General features: G+C 35.3%; 1 protein-coding gene across 6 annotated transcripts in view; it reads left to right on the top strand.

Moving 5' to 3' along the window:
• The window catches only part of Ralyl (RALY RNA binding protein like), a 688,169-nt gene that overhangs the window by 609,664 nt on the left and 59,571 nt on the right, over nt 1-18,934 (top strand). For all 6 annotated transcript variants that reach the window (XM_085836023.1, XM_021157480.3, XM_021157482.3 and 3 more), the window contains 2 exons: nt 3,696-3,743; nt 11,968-12,131. In XM_085836023.1, the coding sequence (XP_085692149.1) occupies nt 3,696-3,743; nt 11,968-12,131 (212 nt within the window). The remainder of the gene's footprint in view (nt 1-3,695; nt 3,744-11,967; nt 12,132-18,934) is intronic.

The following is an 18,934-nucleotide window of genomic DNA, read 5'->3' as shown; positions in this document are numbered from 1 at the left end:
GACTCTGTGGGTCTTCTTATGGTGTCCTTGACCCATCCTGTTCCCTCAGGCTTTCCCCTCACTCTCCCACAAGACTCCCCAAGTTCTGCCTATTGTTTAACTGTGGGTCTCTGCATCTGTTTGCATCAGCTACTGAATGAAGACTCTTAGAAGTTTTGTTATGCCTGCAAACATAAAAGAGTATTATCATTAATAGTGTCACAGCTTGGCTTTCTCCCATGGAAGGGGTTTGAACTTGGACCCTTGATTTCTAGTCCATCTTTATCCCTGTATAGAGGAGATATTTTGGGTTGAAGGTTTTGGGAGTGGGTGGCTGTCTCCCCTCCCTCCACTGAAAATACTGTCTGGCTACAGGAGATGGCCACTTCAGGCTCTATATCCCACACAGCTAGGAATCCCAGCTAGTCCTACCCCCAAAGACTACTGGGTGCCTCCCCTGTCCAGTTCTCCAGCTTGTCCCAGAGATGCACTACCAAAATTTTCATTCTCATTCCCAGCCCTCTCACAACCCCCTCTCTCCACACTGCATCCCCACCCCGACTCTCACCCAGTTCCCTCTCTTCATCCACTTCTGATGTCTATTTTATTGCCTGTTGTGAGTAGGATTTACTCATTCTTCCTTGGACACTCCTTGTTACATTTTTTGTGTCTGTGAATTATAGCATGGTATTCCTGTACTTTAAGGATAATCAGTCTTTTGATATTTGCCTTTTTAGGTCTGGGTTACCTCACTCAGGATGATATTGCTTAGTTCTGTATGTAGGCTATTATTTCATCATATTAACAATGTCCTTTACCTTACAGAAGCTTTTCAGTTTCATGAAGTGCCATTTATTAATTGCTAATCTTAGAGCCTGAGCTGTTGGTGTTCTGTTCAGGAAGTTGTCTCCTGTACCAATGGATTCGAAGTTATTGGCCACTCTCTCTTCTATTCGATTTAGTGTGTTTGGTTTTAATGTTGAGGTGTTTGATGCTCTTGGATCTGAGTTTTGTGAAGCTTGGTAAATATAGGTCTACTTGCATTTTTCTACTTGCAAACATTGTTTTACCAGCATCATTTCATTTATTGAAGATATTTTCTTATTCCATTGTATGGATCTGGTTTCTTTATCAGAAAACAAGTGTTGGTACGTGTGTGGATTTATTTCTGGGTCTTTGATTAGATTCCATTCATCAACCTGTCCTTTTTACACCAATACCATGCAGTTTTTGTTACTATAACTGTGTACAGCTTGAAATCAGGTTTTGATGATGCTTCCAGAAGTTTTGTTTTTTATTGCACAAGACTGTTTCACCTATCTGGTTTTTTTTCCATATGAAGTTTAGAATTGCAGGTAGTCTAATTTTAAATTTTGAAGTCTAATTTTAGTCTTTGCAATGAAAGTTCAGCCAAGTGTCTCAATATCCCTCGTTAACCAAGGATACTTGCTATTCAAAGGAAGAAAGTTATGTATTGTTTCACTAGGAACGTCTCACAATTTATGCCCCAAAACTTGGTGGTAGCCAGTAGGGTCCCTTGAGAATCCCTCAGTTCAACAACATAGTTATATTGCAAGCAATATAAACTATAGCATTTAATCACTCTACTTCAATGACCTCTATTAACAAACTAATGTGTGGGGTTTTTGTTTATTTTATTTTGCTTTTTAATCTTTAGGCAGTGATTGCATTGGTTTTTTTTTTCAGATTTTTATGTTTTTTTATTACGTAGTTTCCTCAATTACATTTCCAATGCTATCCCAAAAGTCCCCCATACCCCCCCACTTCCCTACCCACCCATTCCCATTCTTTTGGCCCTGGCATTCCCCTGTATTGGGGCATATAAAGTTTGCAAGTCCAATGGGCCTCTCTTTCCAGTGATGGCCGAATAGGCCATCTTTCGATACATATGCAGCTAGAGACAAGAGCTCCGGGGTACTGGTTAGTTCATCATGTTGTTCCCCCTATAGGATTGCAGATCCCTTTAACTCCTTGGGTACTTTCTCTAGCTTCTCCATTGGGAGCCCTGTGATTCATCCAATAGCTGACTGTGAGCATCCACTTCTGTGTTTGCTAGGCCCCGGCATCGTCTCACAAGAGACAGCCATATCTGGGTCCTTTCAGCAAAATCTTGCTAGTGTATGCAATGGTGTCAGCGTTTGGAAGCTGGTTATGGGATGGATCCCTGGATATGGCAGTCTCTAAATGGTCCATCCTTTCATCACAGCTCCAAACTTTGTCTCTGTAACTCCTTCCATGGGTGTTTTGTTCCCAATTCTAAGAAGGGGCATAGTGTCCACACTTTGGTCTTCATTCTTCTTGAGTTTCATGCATTTAGCAAATTGTTTCTTATATCTTGGGTATCCTAAGTTTTGGGCTAATATCCACTTATCAGTGAATACATATTGTGTGAGTTCCTTTGTGATTGTGTTACCTCACTCAAGATGATGCCCTCCAGGTCCATCCATTTGGCTAGGAATTTCATAAATTCATTATTTTTAATAGCCATTGTGTAAATGTACCATATTTTCTGTATCCATTCCTCTGTTGAGGGGCATCTGGGTTCTTTCCAGCTTCTGGCTATTATAAATAAGGCTGTTATGAGGACTTGCAGAGATAGACATGGCATTTCTGTAGCCAGCAATCAGAAGTATGCAGTCGTCTAATGAGATATTTCTATGACAAGATTTTCTCTTAACCTAGTAGCACTTCACCTCACCCTGGAGATAGATCTGATTCTGATAGGCTAGATATGCCACACTGAACTTTTTCCGTCTGTATACAGGAAGTCTAAGGAGGCATACATGCAGTTTTTTCTTAAAAGCAAGAGTGATAAACCACTTTAGTAAAGTTCTCAGTTTTCCTGGTTTGAGAGTAGTTAAAAAATAAATGACAGTGGAAATATAAAATTACCTTTCAGTCATAAAGAGGCTCTGTAAACATTTACATACTGAATTATGATTTGACTTGAGAATTTGAATTTTATGTATATTCCCAGGGAAGATGAAAGCAAATATATTGATAATCTATACAAGATATAACAGTATCATTATTTCCCATAGCAATATTCTAAAAATAATTCTAATCTTTACCAGTAAATGAATAAGCAAACAAAAATAATGTGAATATTTAAGGCTCAGACTTAGATAAGAATGTAATTCTGATATCTAGTACATAATAGGTTAGATAAATTATAAAGTATGATAAGAGAAATAAATCAACCAAAAAAGAAATTATATGATACCCATCTGTGATTCATAATTTGTGAGATACCTAAAATAGGCAGCTTTATAGATAGAAGATGGGATAGAGGTGATAAAGACAGAGGAAAGTGGGAAATGGTATCTATCTGGTACTATAAAGAAGTTCATGGAATATATAGTGATGTTCTTTATATAACCTTATGAGTCCATTTAATGCTACTGAACTATATACAGGACATGGTTAAAATTATATGCTATATGGCACATTCAAACTATAGCTGAAATTATTAAAATGACAATTTTCATGATCTGTGTTCTTTACAACAATAAAAATTTAAATTAATAAACACAATAAACTACAGCTTTATATTATAAGTATTTTATAAACTACAGGGTAAAACATTAAAATATGTTCATATAAATTAAAATTGATTTTTGTGTTACTAAGTAAAAAATTAATATTAAAATGAGCATGACTCAAACCCACACTAACTATGTTTTTTCATTCCTTAGTGGTTATGTATTTGACTACGATTACTACAGAGATGATTTCTACAATCGGTATGTGAATTTTTCAACTTTGTTTTCAGGACTCTGTATTATGTTCTCTTTTATGCATTTCATTTACTCAAACTTTAATTAATTTACATGCTTGAAATAATATGACTACAAATTTAAAATGTGAAGTTTCTACAATTGTCACATAGATATATTTTCTTAGTTTTGTCATATTTATTCACATGTATTAGATCTTGGAGTTGGAATTAAACATGAGGGTTGACAAAGCCTAAAATTTTGTTTTCCTCTGACATACCTCCTCTTTCTTCTCATGCATTCATGTACAAACACACACACACACAGACACACACAGACACACACACACTAAAAAGATAATTGTTTTGAGAATAAATTAATAAAGAGATATTCCGGTTTTTTGTTTATAAAAAAATACTTATTTAAGCCAAAACCTGAAAAATAGACCTTACATTGGAAACACCAAGGACCTTATACAGGCAAAGTATTATAGAGCCTAAAGCTCTCTGAGAACTCTCCACTACAGCCAGTTTTCAATGTTATGTATTTGTCTTATGTGCAGTCTGTTTGCCTTCTCTGTGTGCACTGGATCATTATGATTATCCTACAAACAGACTGTCTGAACAGTATGTGCTCTCAGTAGTTTCTCTTTCTTTTTTTAAAGCATTTGGCTAAGAAAGGCATAAGCATATGCCACCAGTGGCTTAGAATATAAATATAGAATATAAATAAATATAAAATCCAACAAAGGGAAATTAACCAAGAAAGACTGGACAAGATAAATGGACCTGGATGCATGTCAGCAGTTAAACAGTTATTCTGCCTAAGACACACTCAGCTTGTTTTTAATGTAAACCTTTTACAAATACCTTGTACAATACGGCAAACTGGGCTGTTATTTAATACTGCAAAACCTGCTATTTGCTATATGATTATTTTTTTAACTCATGAAGTTATGGATAACAAGCAATAGTCCTGGTTATGTTCCTTATACTGAATCAATGCCAAATGCTAGTGTAAATTAACAATATTAACTATGATGGTAAATGTGTATTATACTGATTTTTATGTAACAATGTCTACATTTCTGGGTAATAAGATTGTCACTCAATATTGCTTCCATAATAGACCATTGTCATGTCTTGGAGTGACATTTCAGTTTATGTCACTGAAGAGAGATAGTGAACATTGTGCTTATTTCCTAAGACCATGATGCTTTGTTTAGGGGGAAGCAAAACAAGAAATGACACTATTTATGCTTAGCAGAGATAATTGCCTTAAAAATACTACACTAAATAAGAATTGAGACCTTGAAAGGACAAACCAAAAGCATAATGGAATTAGTGACTGTAAGAAATAGGGCACTGCTGATAGGGCACTTGCTGATATTAAAATTCATTGTAGAAAATGGGACTTACTGAGTTGAAATTATAGGTAGGAGTTTCAGGCAGTCCTCTGTGCTTCTGTGAAACTCGGAGTCAGATCTCTGAGGAAGGGACACAGGCTACTGGTATGGATATCTTGGAGTGAAGAAGCAAATGACGTGAGTCCTTCCATCTAAATTCTTCTGCTGCTATTGGGATAAATCATGATTGCCAGGATAAAGAAACAAAGCTGGAGTAATCATAGCAATGGACAGACTGATATGTCCACTTTCCATCTGCTATCCTCATTCTAAAGTACTGATTCAAACAGGAAGTCTGGAGTGGGCATCCCAATCCCACCTGTACCTGAAGGAAGGTCTGCAGAAGCAAGAGTTTCATAAGTGACACTCCGATGTTTGTATTCTCATCCTTTTTCTGCATGTTTGGGGTTCTGAATGTTATTCACTGATGCAGCCCCATACATTGTTTTGTCTTTTAATTTTATTATCACATGGTAGAAGCAGTGTCCAGTAATTATTTTTCAGCATTTGGTGGTATTTTCTTTAAAAAAGAAAAAAAAGCTGGTATAGTGGAGTGCAGGCAATTGTATGTTAGGAGAACCAATGACCGACATCAATATGCTTCCAAGTGAAGTAAGAGATTTGCTTCAAGCATGCTTAGTTCTCCTGGAGAATTTCTTCAATTTCCAAGCAATTGGCAGTTTAATCCAACACTTAACTTTAGTGCCAGCAGAAAAAGAACCAAGTACTTTATAAATGCCAGTAAAGAATAAAGTTCAGTTAGAAAATAAGAAATGTCATGGATTTTTCACGATGTAGGATAATCCGTACTGTAGTAGTGGCTCAAAACGGGCAGTGTTCAATTTTGGGTCATTCTGACCTTGTACTAATAAACTAGAGAAAAGTTAACACAGTTTTAGCATGAAAATAGTCATGGTTAATTTGTGTCTGATCCTTAATGGTCATCAACAAAATGGTTTAACATTCCCACCTTACCAAGTCAGAAGGTGAATCAAACCATGTTAGTGGTTTTACTTTTTACCTCAATGGCCAGTTGAATATATTGTTTAATTATTTAAAGTTCCATATGAAATTAAGCAGTTAGAAAGTAGTCATATTGATTATGTTAAAGTAAAAACCTCACATAATATCATTCTACTTCTCAGGGAATTGCCTCTGAAAGCATGGTCAGGAAATTTTGCATGAAAACAATGGAGGGAAGCATCTGAAACCCTTAAAAAGTTTACTGGTTAAAACATAAAAACGATAAAATCGTCAGTACTCTGGTGACTTGTAAGAATAATTTGAATTCTTGTCAAGAACCAGCCTCAGCTTAGAGAGGGATTCTGATAAAGGGGTTTCTGGTCAAATCATGGGTCCAAGCTGGCAGCTTAGGCTCTGCTGAGATGGCTTTCCAGACCTCTCTGTCTCTCTCTGTCTCTCTGTCTCTGTCTCTGTCTCTCTCTCTCTATCTATCTCTTTGTGTGTGTGTGTATGTGTGTGTGTGTGTGTTCTGTTCTGCTCAACACAGCTTTTTCTTGATATTCTAAAATCTGTTGAGACAGCTCTCTCTGCTAGTGAAAATTGTAAAAGGTTTTCTGAAAAAAAAGTCAGAAAAGGTGTTATAAAAAATTATTGAATTTTCCAACCAAATCAAAAATTCTGTTAGAAAAAAATATTGAAAAGCTCTTTTCACTCTCCAGAGATCTCCAGACAGCTCAGTTCTTTGTAGAGAAAATTCTAAAGAACTATTAATGCTTTCTACTAGCTCATCTCATGCAAACCAAAAGCCCAGGTTTTTATATGCATATCAATTCAGTTATATATTCCAGGTTTCCTTTTAATTATCTTATGTATCAGCATTCTATAACCCCAACCCCTTAATTCACAAACAAAATTCTTAGCTGGGTGTGATCTCCTGCAATCACCACTCCCTAAATCTCTTTATGTCCTTCTTTCGTATTTTTTTGACAAATTGGCTCACAGTGCATCTGTTTTTGTTCCTTTAGATTCATGAAGCCTCTCATAAAATTCATGTTTTGTCCTTAGTTTTTGCCAAGTTGACAAATTATATATTTTTGAACTCATGTATGTAGAGCTCTTTCCCATATCCTTAAGGGCTGTCCTGAAGGTCCCAGTGTTTGTTTATCATGTTGTTGAGACATAGTCACACCCTCAACTTACTGTTTCTAGCCATCATGGAATCATTAACATTAACAATGAGGACATTCTTTGGTAAGAGAGTTTTCTCCAGTGGTAGTACTGGATCTAGAATATATTTACATTATTACACATACAAGCCTTATGTCCTGCCCACATTAGCCATCAGTACTTACAGAGGCTCACTCCAGGGCCCTGTCCCAGGAGCAGGAACCATGTCACTCTGTCCCCACCAAGGCCATACCAGGCTTGGGAAATTCTGTACGTATATCTTCTTATTATGAAGTGAGCATATTAACTTGTTTATTGGACTCTAGTCTGTCAGAAGTAAAGCATGCTGAAAGTAGAGTTTAGGGATAAAACAGACTACATCAAAGACAGTCATCTGTTTATTATCCATGTATTGCCAAAACATCCCGGGAAGAAGCCAGCCTCTGAGCTTCTTCTACTCCATATTAAAGATTTTGTTAGCAGTCACTACATAGCAACAGTAAGTTTGATTCATAAATAGAGAAAAGAAATATTTTCTAGGGGAAATTTAGAACCAAATAGGTATTTATTAAAAGGTTCTTGAAATTGTTAATGAAAGTTTATTACTTGCTTATATAATATATACCCATATTAAACTTCAATCTTCAATCTTTCATTTGATTTTGACACCTTCCTCATTATGAGCAAAAATAAGAATCAAGGTGTACTGGCTAGTTTTGTGTCAATGACACAGCTGGAGTTACCACAGAGAAAGGAGCTTCAGTTGAGGAAATGCCTCCATGAGATCCAGCTGTGGGGCATTTTCTCAATTAGTGATCAAGGGGGAAAGACCCCTTGTGGGTGGGACCATCTCTGGGCCGATAGTCTTGGGTTCTAGAAGAGAGCAGGCTGAGCAAGCCAGGAGAAGCAAGCCAGTAAAGAACATCCCTCCATGGCCTCTTTATCAGCTCCTGCTTCCTGACCTGCTTGAGTTCCAGTCCTGACATCCTTTGGTGATCAACAGCAATGTAGAAAGTGTAAGCTGAATAAACCCTTTCCTCCCCAACTGCTTCTTGGTCATGATGTTTGTACAGGAATAGAAACCCTAAGACACAGGCAAAAAAAATTAAGTAAAGAAAATAAAAGGCATAAAAGAAAACAAAAAGAAGTCAACACCTTAGCATTGATTTACTAGGCCTTCTACTAGAAAATAAATATATCATACCAATTAAACATGAAGATAATCACTAAAGAAGGTTGAAAACTCTTAATATAGAAACAGATATATCTTTTGAGCATATTTACATATGTACTATAGTTTTGGTATCTGAAAAGTGTATAGATGGCTAAAAGGAAAGCTTAGAATATTATAGTGTTTGTTTCATTGTATAAAGTTGAGAGATATAGGGCTTTGTTCATGTACTTCCCACAGACACCATTATTGCTAAAGCCTAGCAATAAACTATTCTCATAGTAATAAAAATTATATTTGTTTTCTATGCTTATATTAATATGGTACTAAATTACTTTTTCCCTAGCAAACATGCTTTGAGGATAAGAGATGAAAAATAATATTCTTTTTCTAAGAGTCAAGCTACTATCACATCATCAAATAAATTAGATTTACCATCTTTTAACTTTTGCTAAGAAATAATATCATATAATTAATCAATAATAATAACATATAATATAATCAATAATAATGTGACTCTCTAGTTTTATTTAAAGAAAACAAAGTTAAACACAAAATGTGTGAAATTTTTAAATGTTTCTGAAATAAAAACTTGCAAAATTTCTTTAAGGTCACTTACACTAACTCTAACTATATTTATTTCATTGACAAATAGAGGGACTTTTGTTGAGTATTAATTGTAAAATTGACTTTGGCAAAGGGAAAATTATATGCTTGGCTTTATAATAACCATTATCTATTCAGCAAGTATTAGAAGGATTTGTTTTTTCTGAATAAGCACTATTATGAAAAACTAAAGACATTTCAAGTAAAGTAATAAAAATATAATTGTAAGAATGAATAATATAGTGATAATAAAAGTCACTCAAATACTTTAAATGAACGTTGAAATTTTGGTTCTATTTCATTGTGACTGTAATTTCTATAGACAGCCTATAATTTCAAATGAGTTGTCCTTACTCCAAATGCTATTTATAATGATAAACTAATTTAATTTACTGTAGAGTGAATTCTGCTGAAAAAAAAAACAAAAACAAAAACAAAAATGCTGTGTCCTTCTTTCTCACCCCCACACATCCCTATGCATATAGAAACCCTAGCCCACCTCTCAAGCACAGAGAAACTGACGGTTTCCCACCTGACATGCTCTGTTTTATGCATGAGATTCATGACCAGCTTCCTGCTTTATATTTCTAATGAACTCAAAGGTGTCAAATAATATTTCAGCGTGCTTCCCCTACTATTAAATATTAGAATTTTATTCACATTTGAAGTACCTAAGCCTTCCTTCTATTTTGTTCTGTATTTTATATATGATATTAAAACACTTAAGTTTCAATGATTCCCACAGGCACATCAGAATGGCAGATAAAATTGGTGAAAATTTCACATGATTTTTTTGAAACCACTTGCCATTAAGAGATGAGAGCAGAGAAACTCAGCACAAGACAAAGGTTCTGCATCACAGCTTGGAGAATGTGACAACATATTGACAGATATTTTGGTGACCTAGAAAGCATTGTTAAAGGTTAAAGGACACTGTAATTGCAGTAACAATAAATATGGCAGCTCCTTTGCACAGCACACCTATTACAGAGTTCTTACATCTCCATGTATCTCATTGTGTTCTGAGGATTTTCTTCACCCAATTAATCGGCTTGTTTGTATAATAAACTTCAACGCACATGAAAAGCTACAGAAACATTTTACCTCAAATGGTAATTTCTGACCTGAAAATGAGCCAAATGCCACATTTTATTCTTCTTGATAGTCTTGGGTATTGTATTTTAATCCACTGACTTGGGGACTTTTGTGAATTCATCTTATAAATAACTAATGTATACTTTTTTATGACTGAAATGAGGGGCAAAGTTTCTTGACCCTTCTGATTTTCGGTTCTCTGTTGGCATGGACTGTATTCATAACCCTTTAAGCCTCATCCAGCTGTGGACTTTGAAGGACACCCTAGCATCCTGACATCCACTGCTCTTTGCCAGCAAGTCCTCAGCTCTGTTGGACTTTGCCAGTTCATACAGGATAGAGCCCCACTTGACTTCTGCCACATTTGACTTCTTTTTTGTACACAGGTAGAAGATGATCTTTGTATCAAAACATTCCCTTTTAAACTTTATTTTCCTTTTATCTTATGACATAGTAATGGTAAATGATTTTTTAAAAAACTATTGAAAACAAATTTATATTATGTTTTATATGTTATTTTCCCAAAAGAGATGATCACATTTTCAGAAATATATGTTTACAAGATAATCTTTTATGAAATAACTTTTCATAGAAATTTTTTAATTATGTTTTCCTGTTCTAGTTTCTGTTCTTTTAATTTCATATTGTTTTATTCTCTGAATTTCATATTGATTTATTTATTCACTGCTTTAAATCAATTACAAAACCAAAATTCATATAATGGTGTCAAAATAAAATATATAACAATGATAAATGCAAATAAATATGCCTTTTCTTTTGTACTGGGTGATGTAGTTATATATCTTATTTGTTATCAAATAGATTAAATATAACCTAGCATTTTGTCCCTAAGCTGTTATGCTTCTCAAATATGCTTTCATATAAAACATTAGTGCGTATGAGTATGCAGAATGAATAATGTGAACCATTGGAGTCTCTGAATGGCATATTTCCTTGTATGAGCTTACACACATATGACTTTATTCCTTTTGGTATGTGATGAAAATATATTGTGATGAATATCAGTTTTTCTTTTACTCAAAATAGAATATTTATTTATTAATTTATTTATTATTTATTTCTAACATTTCAGTTAGAAAACATTTTACCAGCTAACTCTACAAATGACTTTACCTTCAATTTCAATTTCAGTTTGTGTACCTGAAAGTAGTCAGAATAACAGTGTTTTGATTACCAGTTCCCTCTAGTGCTTCAGTCAATCCATTTCTACCTTTAGGCTAGCTGAGTTTCATTTAAACCCAGCCTCAGGTAGAGAGGGCTCTGATTTTCTCAAACAACCTGAGAGGGTGGACACCATTTTCATACACTTTATTCTTGAGCTGGTTTTATCTCTACTTTTCCCCATAAGCTGACAATTCTATTTGCTGGTTTTTTCATGTCTCTGTAATCACTCTAGTCTTGGGCAATATGAGAATTTTCTAATGTATAAAAGGAAGGTATGTGTTCAATATTAGGATAAGGTTGTTTGTTCAAATAAAGAAATACATCCTAGGACAAAGATCAACCTTATTTTGACAATTTTATATTGTTATCAGGGCAAAACTCCTGTCTTTTCTCACAAAAGTTAGATTCAGGTCAAATTCTAGCATCCTGAAAGAGCATCCTGTTGGTTTCTGAAAGATAAATTGACTGTTAAACATCTTGTCTGAACAGTAAACAAAGACAAAAATACAGTCATCATAAAATCTTGCCAGAGCAGTGTCTGAATAATTCCTATGTTTACTGTAGGACATTTAGACATCTTACCAACTCTCAACAATTCCTATGTTTACTGTAGAACATTTAGACATCTTACCAACTCTCAACCATTTGTGTCTGTGAAGGCTGTTTGATTACCACGGCCGTGTACCTCCGCCTCCTCGAGCTGTCATCCCACTCAAACGTCCCAGAGTGGCTGTCACCACCACACGCAGGGGCAAAGGCGTCTTTTCCATGAAGGGGGGATCCAGATCTACTGTTGGTGGGTCATCTTCATCAGGCTCTAAGTGTAAGTAAAACCCCCTGTTTTATCTCCCTGTACATAAAGTAGAAATAGCCATCATTACATAAAGAACTATGATGAATGGTTACCTAGTAACTATTAGTTGAACAACATGAATGGTTACCTATTCTTGATTTCCACCACATCACATACAGTAGATAGTTAAGGAGGTAAACCAGGACTGATTTTAATATGATTTTATCATTTTAAATTATACTGTGCCCTTAGCCTTGTTACTGTGTAATAGAGTAAAGCCTGGAAATAGAATGTGTTACTTTTAATAAGGAAACATTGTCACTTGAAAAGAGTACATGGACTTTCTTTTCAGAGAAACTTGTGAAAAATATGTACTTTGAATGCTTTAGAATTAAGATAATCAAGGATGAAAATTGACAAATGATATGATAGATGTTTTAAGGAATAACTTACCAATTGCCTATGTCATTATGAGATATATATCTGAATATATATTTCAAAAATAATTAAAACTCATAGATTGATGAGCTTTTCGCCTCCAGTAGCATGCATAATGTCTTCCAGCACTATGGAAACTAGCCAGTAGTGATGATACGATCACATGAGTCAGTGATATGTAGAGATAACCAGCTGCCTTACTGTGTATATTCAAAAACTTCATATGGATTGACTGAGAAAATCTCTACATTTTCATTAGAATATGATTGCTAAAGAAAATAGTTACACATTTTCTGTCTTCCTTGAAATTATATGTTCATACAGTAAAGATGGGAGGTAAGCTGTTACACTACTGGTATACGAGAAAGAATGTCTTAGAAGAAACTGGAAGAGCGCCGTTCAAAATGTAGGCTACAACTGTCTATTCCCAGGGATATTTTAGCAGAAACCTGAAGGAGCTGAAGGACAAGTGTCTGTATTATTATATCAGGCAGAGCAAGAAATGGCAGTCAAAAATGTGAACAGTCACAGTGGAACAACAAAGAAGCCATTGAAGCTGGAAACAAGTGAGGGACCATGGCTAAAAACAAGAACACAGAGCAAGCTCCAGGGCAGCTTCATAGGGATTTTGCTTATTCCGTATCACAAAAGGTTTAAGACATGGGAGACAAATACCCCATTTTTAAAATAAACCATAGTGTGGATTTTGTATGAACATGTAGATCCAAACAAGGAAAATTTATTCACTCCAGATCTAGTACCAATAACAGACCAAAGAAGCAATTATGTCCAAATCTATCTTAGTAAATCAATGAGTTTATTGGGGCTACAAGAATATGGATTCAGGGGTTTTCACAGGAGTATTGATAACCCTTAAGCAGTCACATCACAGGAAAGCCCAGACCTGCATGGGTGATGATTTTGGAAAGCCTCACACCTGGAGCTCCAGCATGATTTGCACCTCAGAAGAGTCACTCTCATTCTCTGCCTGTCTGTCTCTCCATACATGCATGTGTGAGTATATATATATATGTATATATATATATAATCATAGAGAGATAGGTAGATGATAGATACAGATAGATTATAGAGACAAATGGCAGATAGATAGGATAGATATAAACTGCATAAGCCTGGATGTGCAAAAAGCAGATATACATCTTGTACACTATAGAATCTTCCGGAGACATGGGGGGTTCTGTTTGGTTCCTGAGTCTTAGGGGTTCTCTCTCCAAGAGAAAATGTGACAACTCAGAGGGAACAGCTATGTGGCCGTAAACCCAGGGCAGGAAACCCATAAAGAGAAGTCATAAACGGAAATCAGGTCTTTGATTGTTACACAATGACATAAGTGATATTTATTGCCACATCATAGGAAATATTACAACTCACTATCAAATTACTATGTTTTTATGCAAAAGTACCCTATAAAATAGCTCAGGAAGAAACAACAAATATTTTCTAGAAACTTGAGTTTGGTTTGCTAAGTTGTATTGAAATCTCAATAGCAAACAGAAGTTTGCTCTGCATTTATTTCAAATCTATTCTGCAAATGGGTAGTGTAAACTTTGTTTTGGGTCAGAAGAGAGAATTGATGTCTGGTAAATTTCTAAACAATCTAATATGTCATTAGATTGCCATTAAGAGGTAAGAAATTTATTGAATTTGGCCCTTGTTGAAACATGAAGCTCAAATTGCACTCTGGGTTTGTATTGTGTTTTATATTATCCTTTAAAAAGGAGAAGTATCAAAAGCCTTGTGTACATTTTATCCAGAGCTCAATGGCAAAGTGATATACCAACAGAAATACCACTGTCAATAGAATATGTAGTTCTCCACTGAGCCTCACCCACAACTCTGAATAACATTTGTCAGCCCTCATCTCAAACCCTATGGTTTCACAGTGTGTACATACAAACATGTTCTTTCCAAATATCCCCTTGGAAAATAGCACCTCCTGGTTTTATAGGCACCAATTTAGGAATATGTTTGGCTTAAGACTGGGCCATGTGTGACAGGTGCCATCTTATAAAACTCAAATGCTGAGTTTTCATGTTTTACTAGCAGAAGTCTGAGAAAAGCAAGAGCTTATAAAAGTTGTTTTATGCCAGTTTCTTGATATTAAAATTATTCAGTTAGTTCTGTTCTCCTTTTTTAATGTTTAACTTTTATTTATCTATTTACTTACTTTCTTAGTTTTAAATTTTCTAGCTGTATTAAAAGAATGGAGAATAAGAATCAATAAACTTCCTTTTTCAATCTTATTAAGAATATCTTTTACTTCTGGAGCAGTGATTTCCATGTAGGCAGATGTTTTCTCCTCTGCTCATGTTTGGCATGAAGTAGATGGCAGATTCGAACATACACATTCTCTTTAGAGCTGTTTTGTGGCAGCAGGTTTCTATGCCCAATCCTGAAAATTCAAAAGTATGTAAAGTTTCTCATGTGTATTATTATACACATGCCTCATTTTTTCTTGAGTGTTTCTGTATATTTAGAGGAAAATAATATATAATTCTATTTTAATATCTATAATAGCTGGTGCTTCGCATGCTGTACATATAAGTTTATTTGTTATTCATGAATAACCTGTGAATATCCTGTGAATATTCACACCACTTCCATTCTACAGGTGTGGAAATGCAGAAACATTAGACATTATCTTGAGAGTCATAGAGTCATCAGAACCAGAGGCAGTAGCCACATATTAGGAGTCTGTATATGATATAAGTGTCTGAGTTTGTCTCAATAACTTCTCTGAACTGCAAACCTGTAAATATTATAGTATTGTACTTTCTATTTTAACCTTGAATTTAACTTTGTCTCATATATTGTTTTGTGCTTTGGGTTGCATTTCCATCTTTTCTGTCTTGCTTCCTACATCACTCTCCTAAGGTTATAACAATCAGAATCTGGGCATATTAGAGGAGCAGGAACTTAAAGTCTGTATATCTGGGATGTCCAAGACTAAGGTACAGCACACAATGTACTTATCTATGTCTTTATATATATTCTCTTCTCTGCTCAGAAGTAGATTAGTCTAACCAGACTAGCTCACCTTAATGACTTTATGTTGATGTTTTTCTGCAAAGGTCAACTTCCAAATAAAGCTATCTTCAAGGTATGAGGGATTAGCATTCAATGTCCTTCTGGAAAATTTATTTTATCCCATTACACTTAACCACTTATTTTTGTGTTTTCTCTAAGCAATATAAAACTTAGTATGATCTAAAAGGTTAATTAAAAGTCTAATTCTATAGTTAACCTTAACTCTTTCATATGTTGTCAGGTAAGTAAGTTGTCACCTACTTTTGTCATTCTTATTTTGGGTGTATTTGTCATTTTTCCTGTTTAAGTGTTATCATGGTCTGTGTGTAGGTGCATGCAAGATATCTTTGTATATTTGCCTGAGTGTGTGTGTGTGTGTGTGTGTGAGAGAGAGAGAGAGAGAGAGAGAGAGAGAGAGAGAGACAGAGACAGAGACAGAGACAGAGACAGAGAGAGAGAGAGACAGAGAGAGACAGAGACAGAGACAGAGAGAGAGAGAGACAGAGAGAGACAGAGAGATACAGAGAGAGACAGAGAGAGAGAGAGAGAGAGAGAGAGAGAGAGAGAGAGAGAGAGAGTTCGGCGTTGGATGTCTCCCTCCATAACTCTTCATCATATTTTCCTTTATTTTTAAAGTTCTTTTAAAATTTCCCTACAAATATTTTGATCATATTCTCCCTTTCCCTCAACTTTGTCAAGATCCACCCACCTTCCAATGTACCCAGGAAAGAAATCATTTTTGTCTAAATATTTGTAGATAAGTAGTTATTCACTGAAGCATGGCTGACTTTCCAGGGGATATACTCTTAGAACTATTAGAACTGTCTCTCTGTGTGACTGTCTCCCCTCCCCTCCCCTCCACTCCACTCTCCTCCCCTTCCCTCTTCTCTCTTCCCCTCCCCTCTTCTCTCTCTCTCTTTTCCTTCTTCTTCTTCTTCTTCTTCTTCTTCTTCTTCTTCTTCTTCTTCTTCTTCTTCTTCTTCTTCTTCTTCTGCCTCTGCCTCTGCCTCTGCCTCTGCCTCTGCCTCTGCCTCTGCCTCTTTTCTTCTTCTTCTTCTTCTTCTTCTTCTTCTTCTTCTTCTTCTTCTTCTGCTTCTGCTTCTGCTTCTGCTTCTGCTTCTGCTTCTGCTTCTGCTTCTGCTTCTGCTTCTGCTTCTGCTTCTGCTTCTGCTTCTGCTTCTGCTTCTGCTTCTGCTTCTGCTTCTGCTTCTGCTTCTGCTTCTGCTTCTGCTTCTGCTTCTGCTTCTTCTTCTTCTTCTTCTTCTTCTTCTTCTTCTTCTTCTTCTTCTTCTTCTTCTTCTTCTTCTTCTTCTTCTGCCTCTGCCTCTGCCTCTGCCTCTGCCTCTGCCTCTGCCTCTGCCTCTGCCTCTGCCTCTGCCTCTGCCTCTGCCTCTGCCTCTGCCTCTGCCTCTGCCTCTGCCTCTGCCTCTGCCTCTTCTTCTTCTTCTTCTTCTTCTTCTGCTTCTTCTTCTTCTTCTTCTTCTTCTTCTTCTTCTTCTTCTTCTTCTTCTTCTTCTTCTTCTTCTTCTTCTTCTTCTTCTTCTTCTTCCCTCTCTCTCCCCAGGAGCTATCAGTTGCCAATAGCTTCTTTTCTACGGGGTGAGATTACATTCCACATATCTTCTCTAGGATTTGGTCTGGCTTGGATTTGTACAAGTCTTCTACATGCATACACATATGTGCTCATATGTGTAGTTGAGATACTGTTTCAATATCCGTTGGCTCTTAAAGGCTCTCTGCATGATACCTGGACTTGGAAGGTATATATGTACCATGTAGAACTCAGAACTGTGAAATGTTTTGTCTTCAGCTTGCCCAGCTATATGTCTCTGATTAACCACCATCTCCTAAAAATTGTATTTTCACTGGTGAGGATTGAGAAGGTCAATAATCTATAGTTATAATGATGAATAATTAGATGATAATAAATATTTTGTCCATTTACAAAATCAGTGTTAGTTTTTCCTCTAGAATCTGTGGTCTGTCTGTCTGTAGGTTCTTCAACTAATACTGCTACCAGGCTTGAGTTTTATCTTGTGGAATGGAACATAAATCCAATCAGAAAATGGTGCTTACTTCCATGATCTTGTATATATTGTACCAGTGGACATGTCATTCAGGTCTGTCAATATTATAGCTCATAAGGTTCATTGATACATAAGCGTTTCTTCTTCAATGGAATGTGTAGTATCTTCCACCACTAAGAAAAGGAGCCAGTAGTGATGAAGTTTCCAAATTAGTATAAGCTTGATTTCTACATGTCCTATGTCTCAAGGGTATGGCTCTCATCATCAAGTTTTTAGAGGGAAACCAAGAGCATTGCCAATATTATGTAAGATTTCAGAAACTGTGGAGCCTTTCTAGCCAACCATATCAAAGAATGAGTAACCCATTCCTGGTATTGAGCTTATATATTCATTCATTCATTCATTCATTCATTCATTCATTTCTTTGGTCTCTGGTGTCATAAGTAATAAACTTACCTATGTGAGTATTCAAAATGAAACGTATATATCTGGTGATTGAAATATTACACCAAATGAAAGGACAAATACAAGGTTTTTTTGGCCTTGTTTATATTATTCAGTGTGTTTATTTCCATCTCTATTCATTTTCATATAAAATTAAGTCTGTTTTCTAGGAATATTCAAGTTTTACATACTTAAATTACTAATTAAAATTCTGAGTGAAGTGAAAAATTCTGGTGTTAATATTGATATAACCTGAGTAGTTATTTACTTAACTGTTTATATTTGTCATTTTAATAGGCATTTTGCATTATTTAATGGATTGGCACCTTTTCATATTTAAATATCATTTAAGCTCAATAGTAAATATGTCTTTATAATGTTTGCTTACACAATAGAGTGAATACAGAGATTGCTTATGTACATACAAATAGATATACAATATATAGTCCTGTATATGAAACGTATATTTTGTCTGTGCAGTATATGAAATGCTATGTGATATGTGTGTGTGTGTGTGTGTTTATGTTTATCTTCAATGACTTTACAAAATGCATACATCTCTTAAATCATATTATTCTATATTGTTAATTATATCATTTTCTGTGTATTGGCTAAAAAAATTAAAGTTTAAAAAATTCGAAGAGTTTAATGAAATTAGACTTTTATGTATATTTTAGTTTCTTTTTAAATTGCTAAAACTAAAACTGTGACCAACCTGCCTAGCCATCAATCAAAAGCATAGCATAAAGTTTTGTGATTAAAGATAATCCCCTTATAAATATGATAGCATAAGAAATCTCTTCTCAAGAAAAGAACCAACTAGTCAACATATTCAATTAATTTAAATTACAATGTCTACCAGGATAGAAAACTATA

The sequence above is a fragment of the Mus caroli genome, unplaced genomic scaffold (genome assembly GCF_978045245.1).
Source record: "Mus caroli unplaced genomic scaffold, Mus_caroli_1 scaffold_3, whole genome shotgun sequence".
In the NCBI taxonomy this organism is placed as follows: domain Eukaryota; kingdom Metazoa; phylum Chordata; class Mammalia; order Rodentia; family Muridae; genus Mus; species Mus caroli.
The sequence above is the reverse complement of the archived record's forward strand: the minus strand, read 5'-3'. Positions and strand labels throughout refer to the sequence as shown.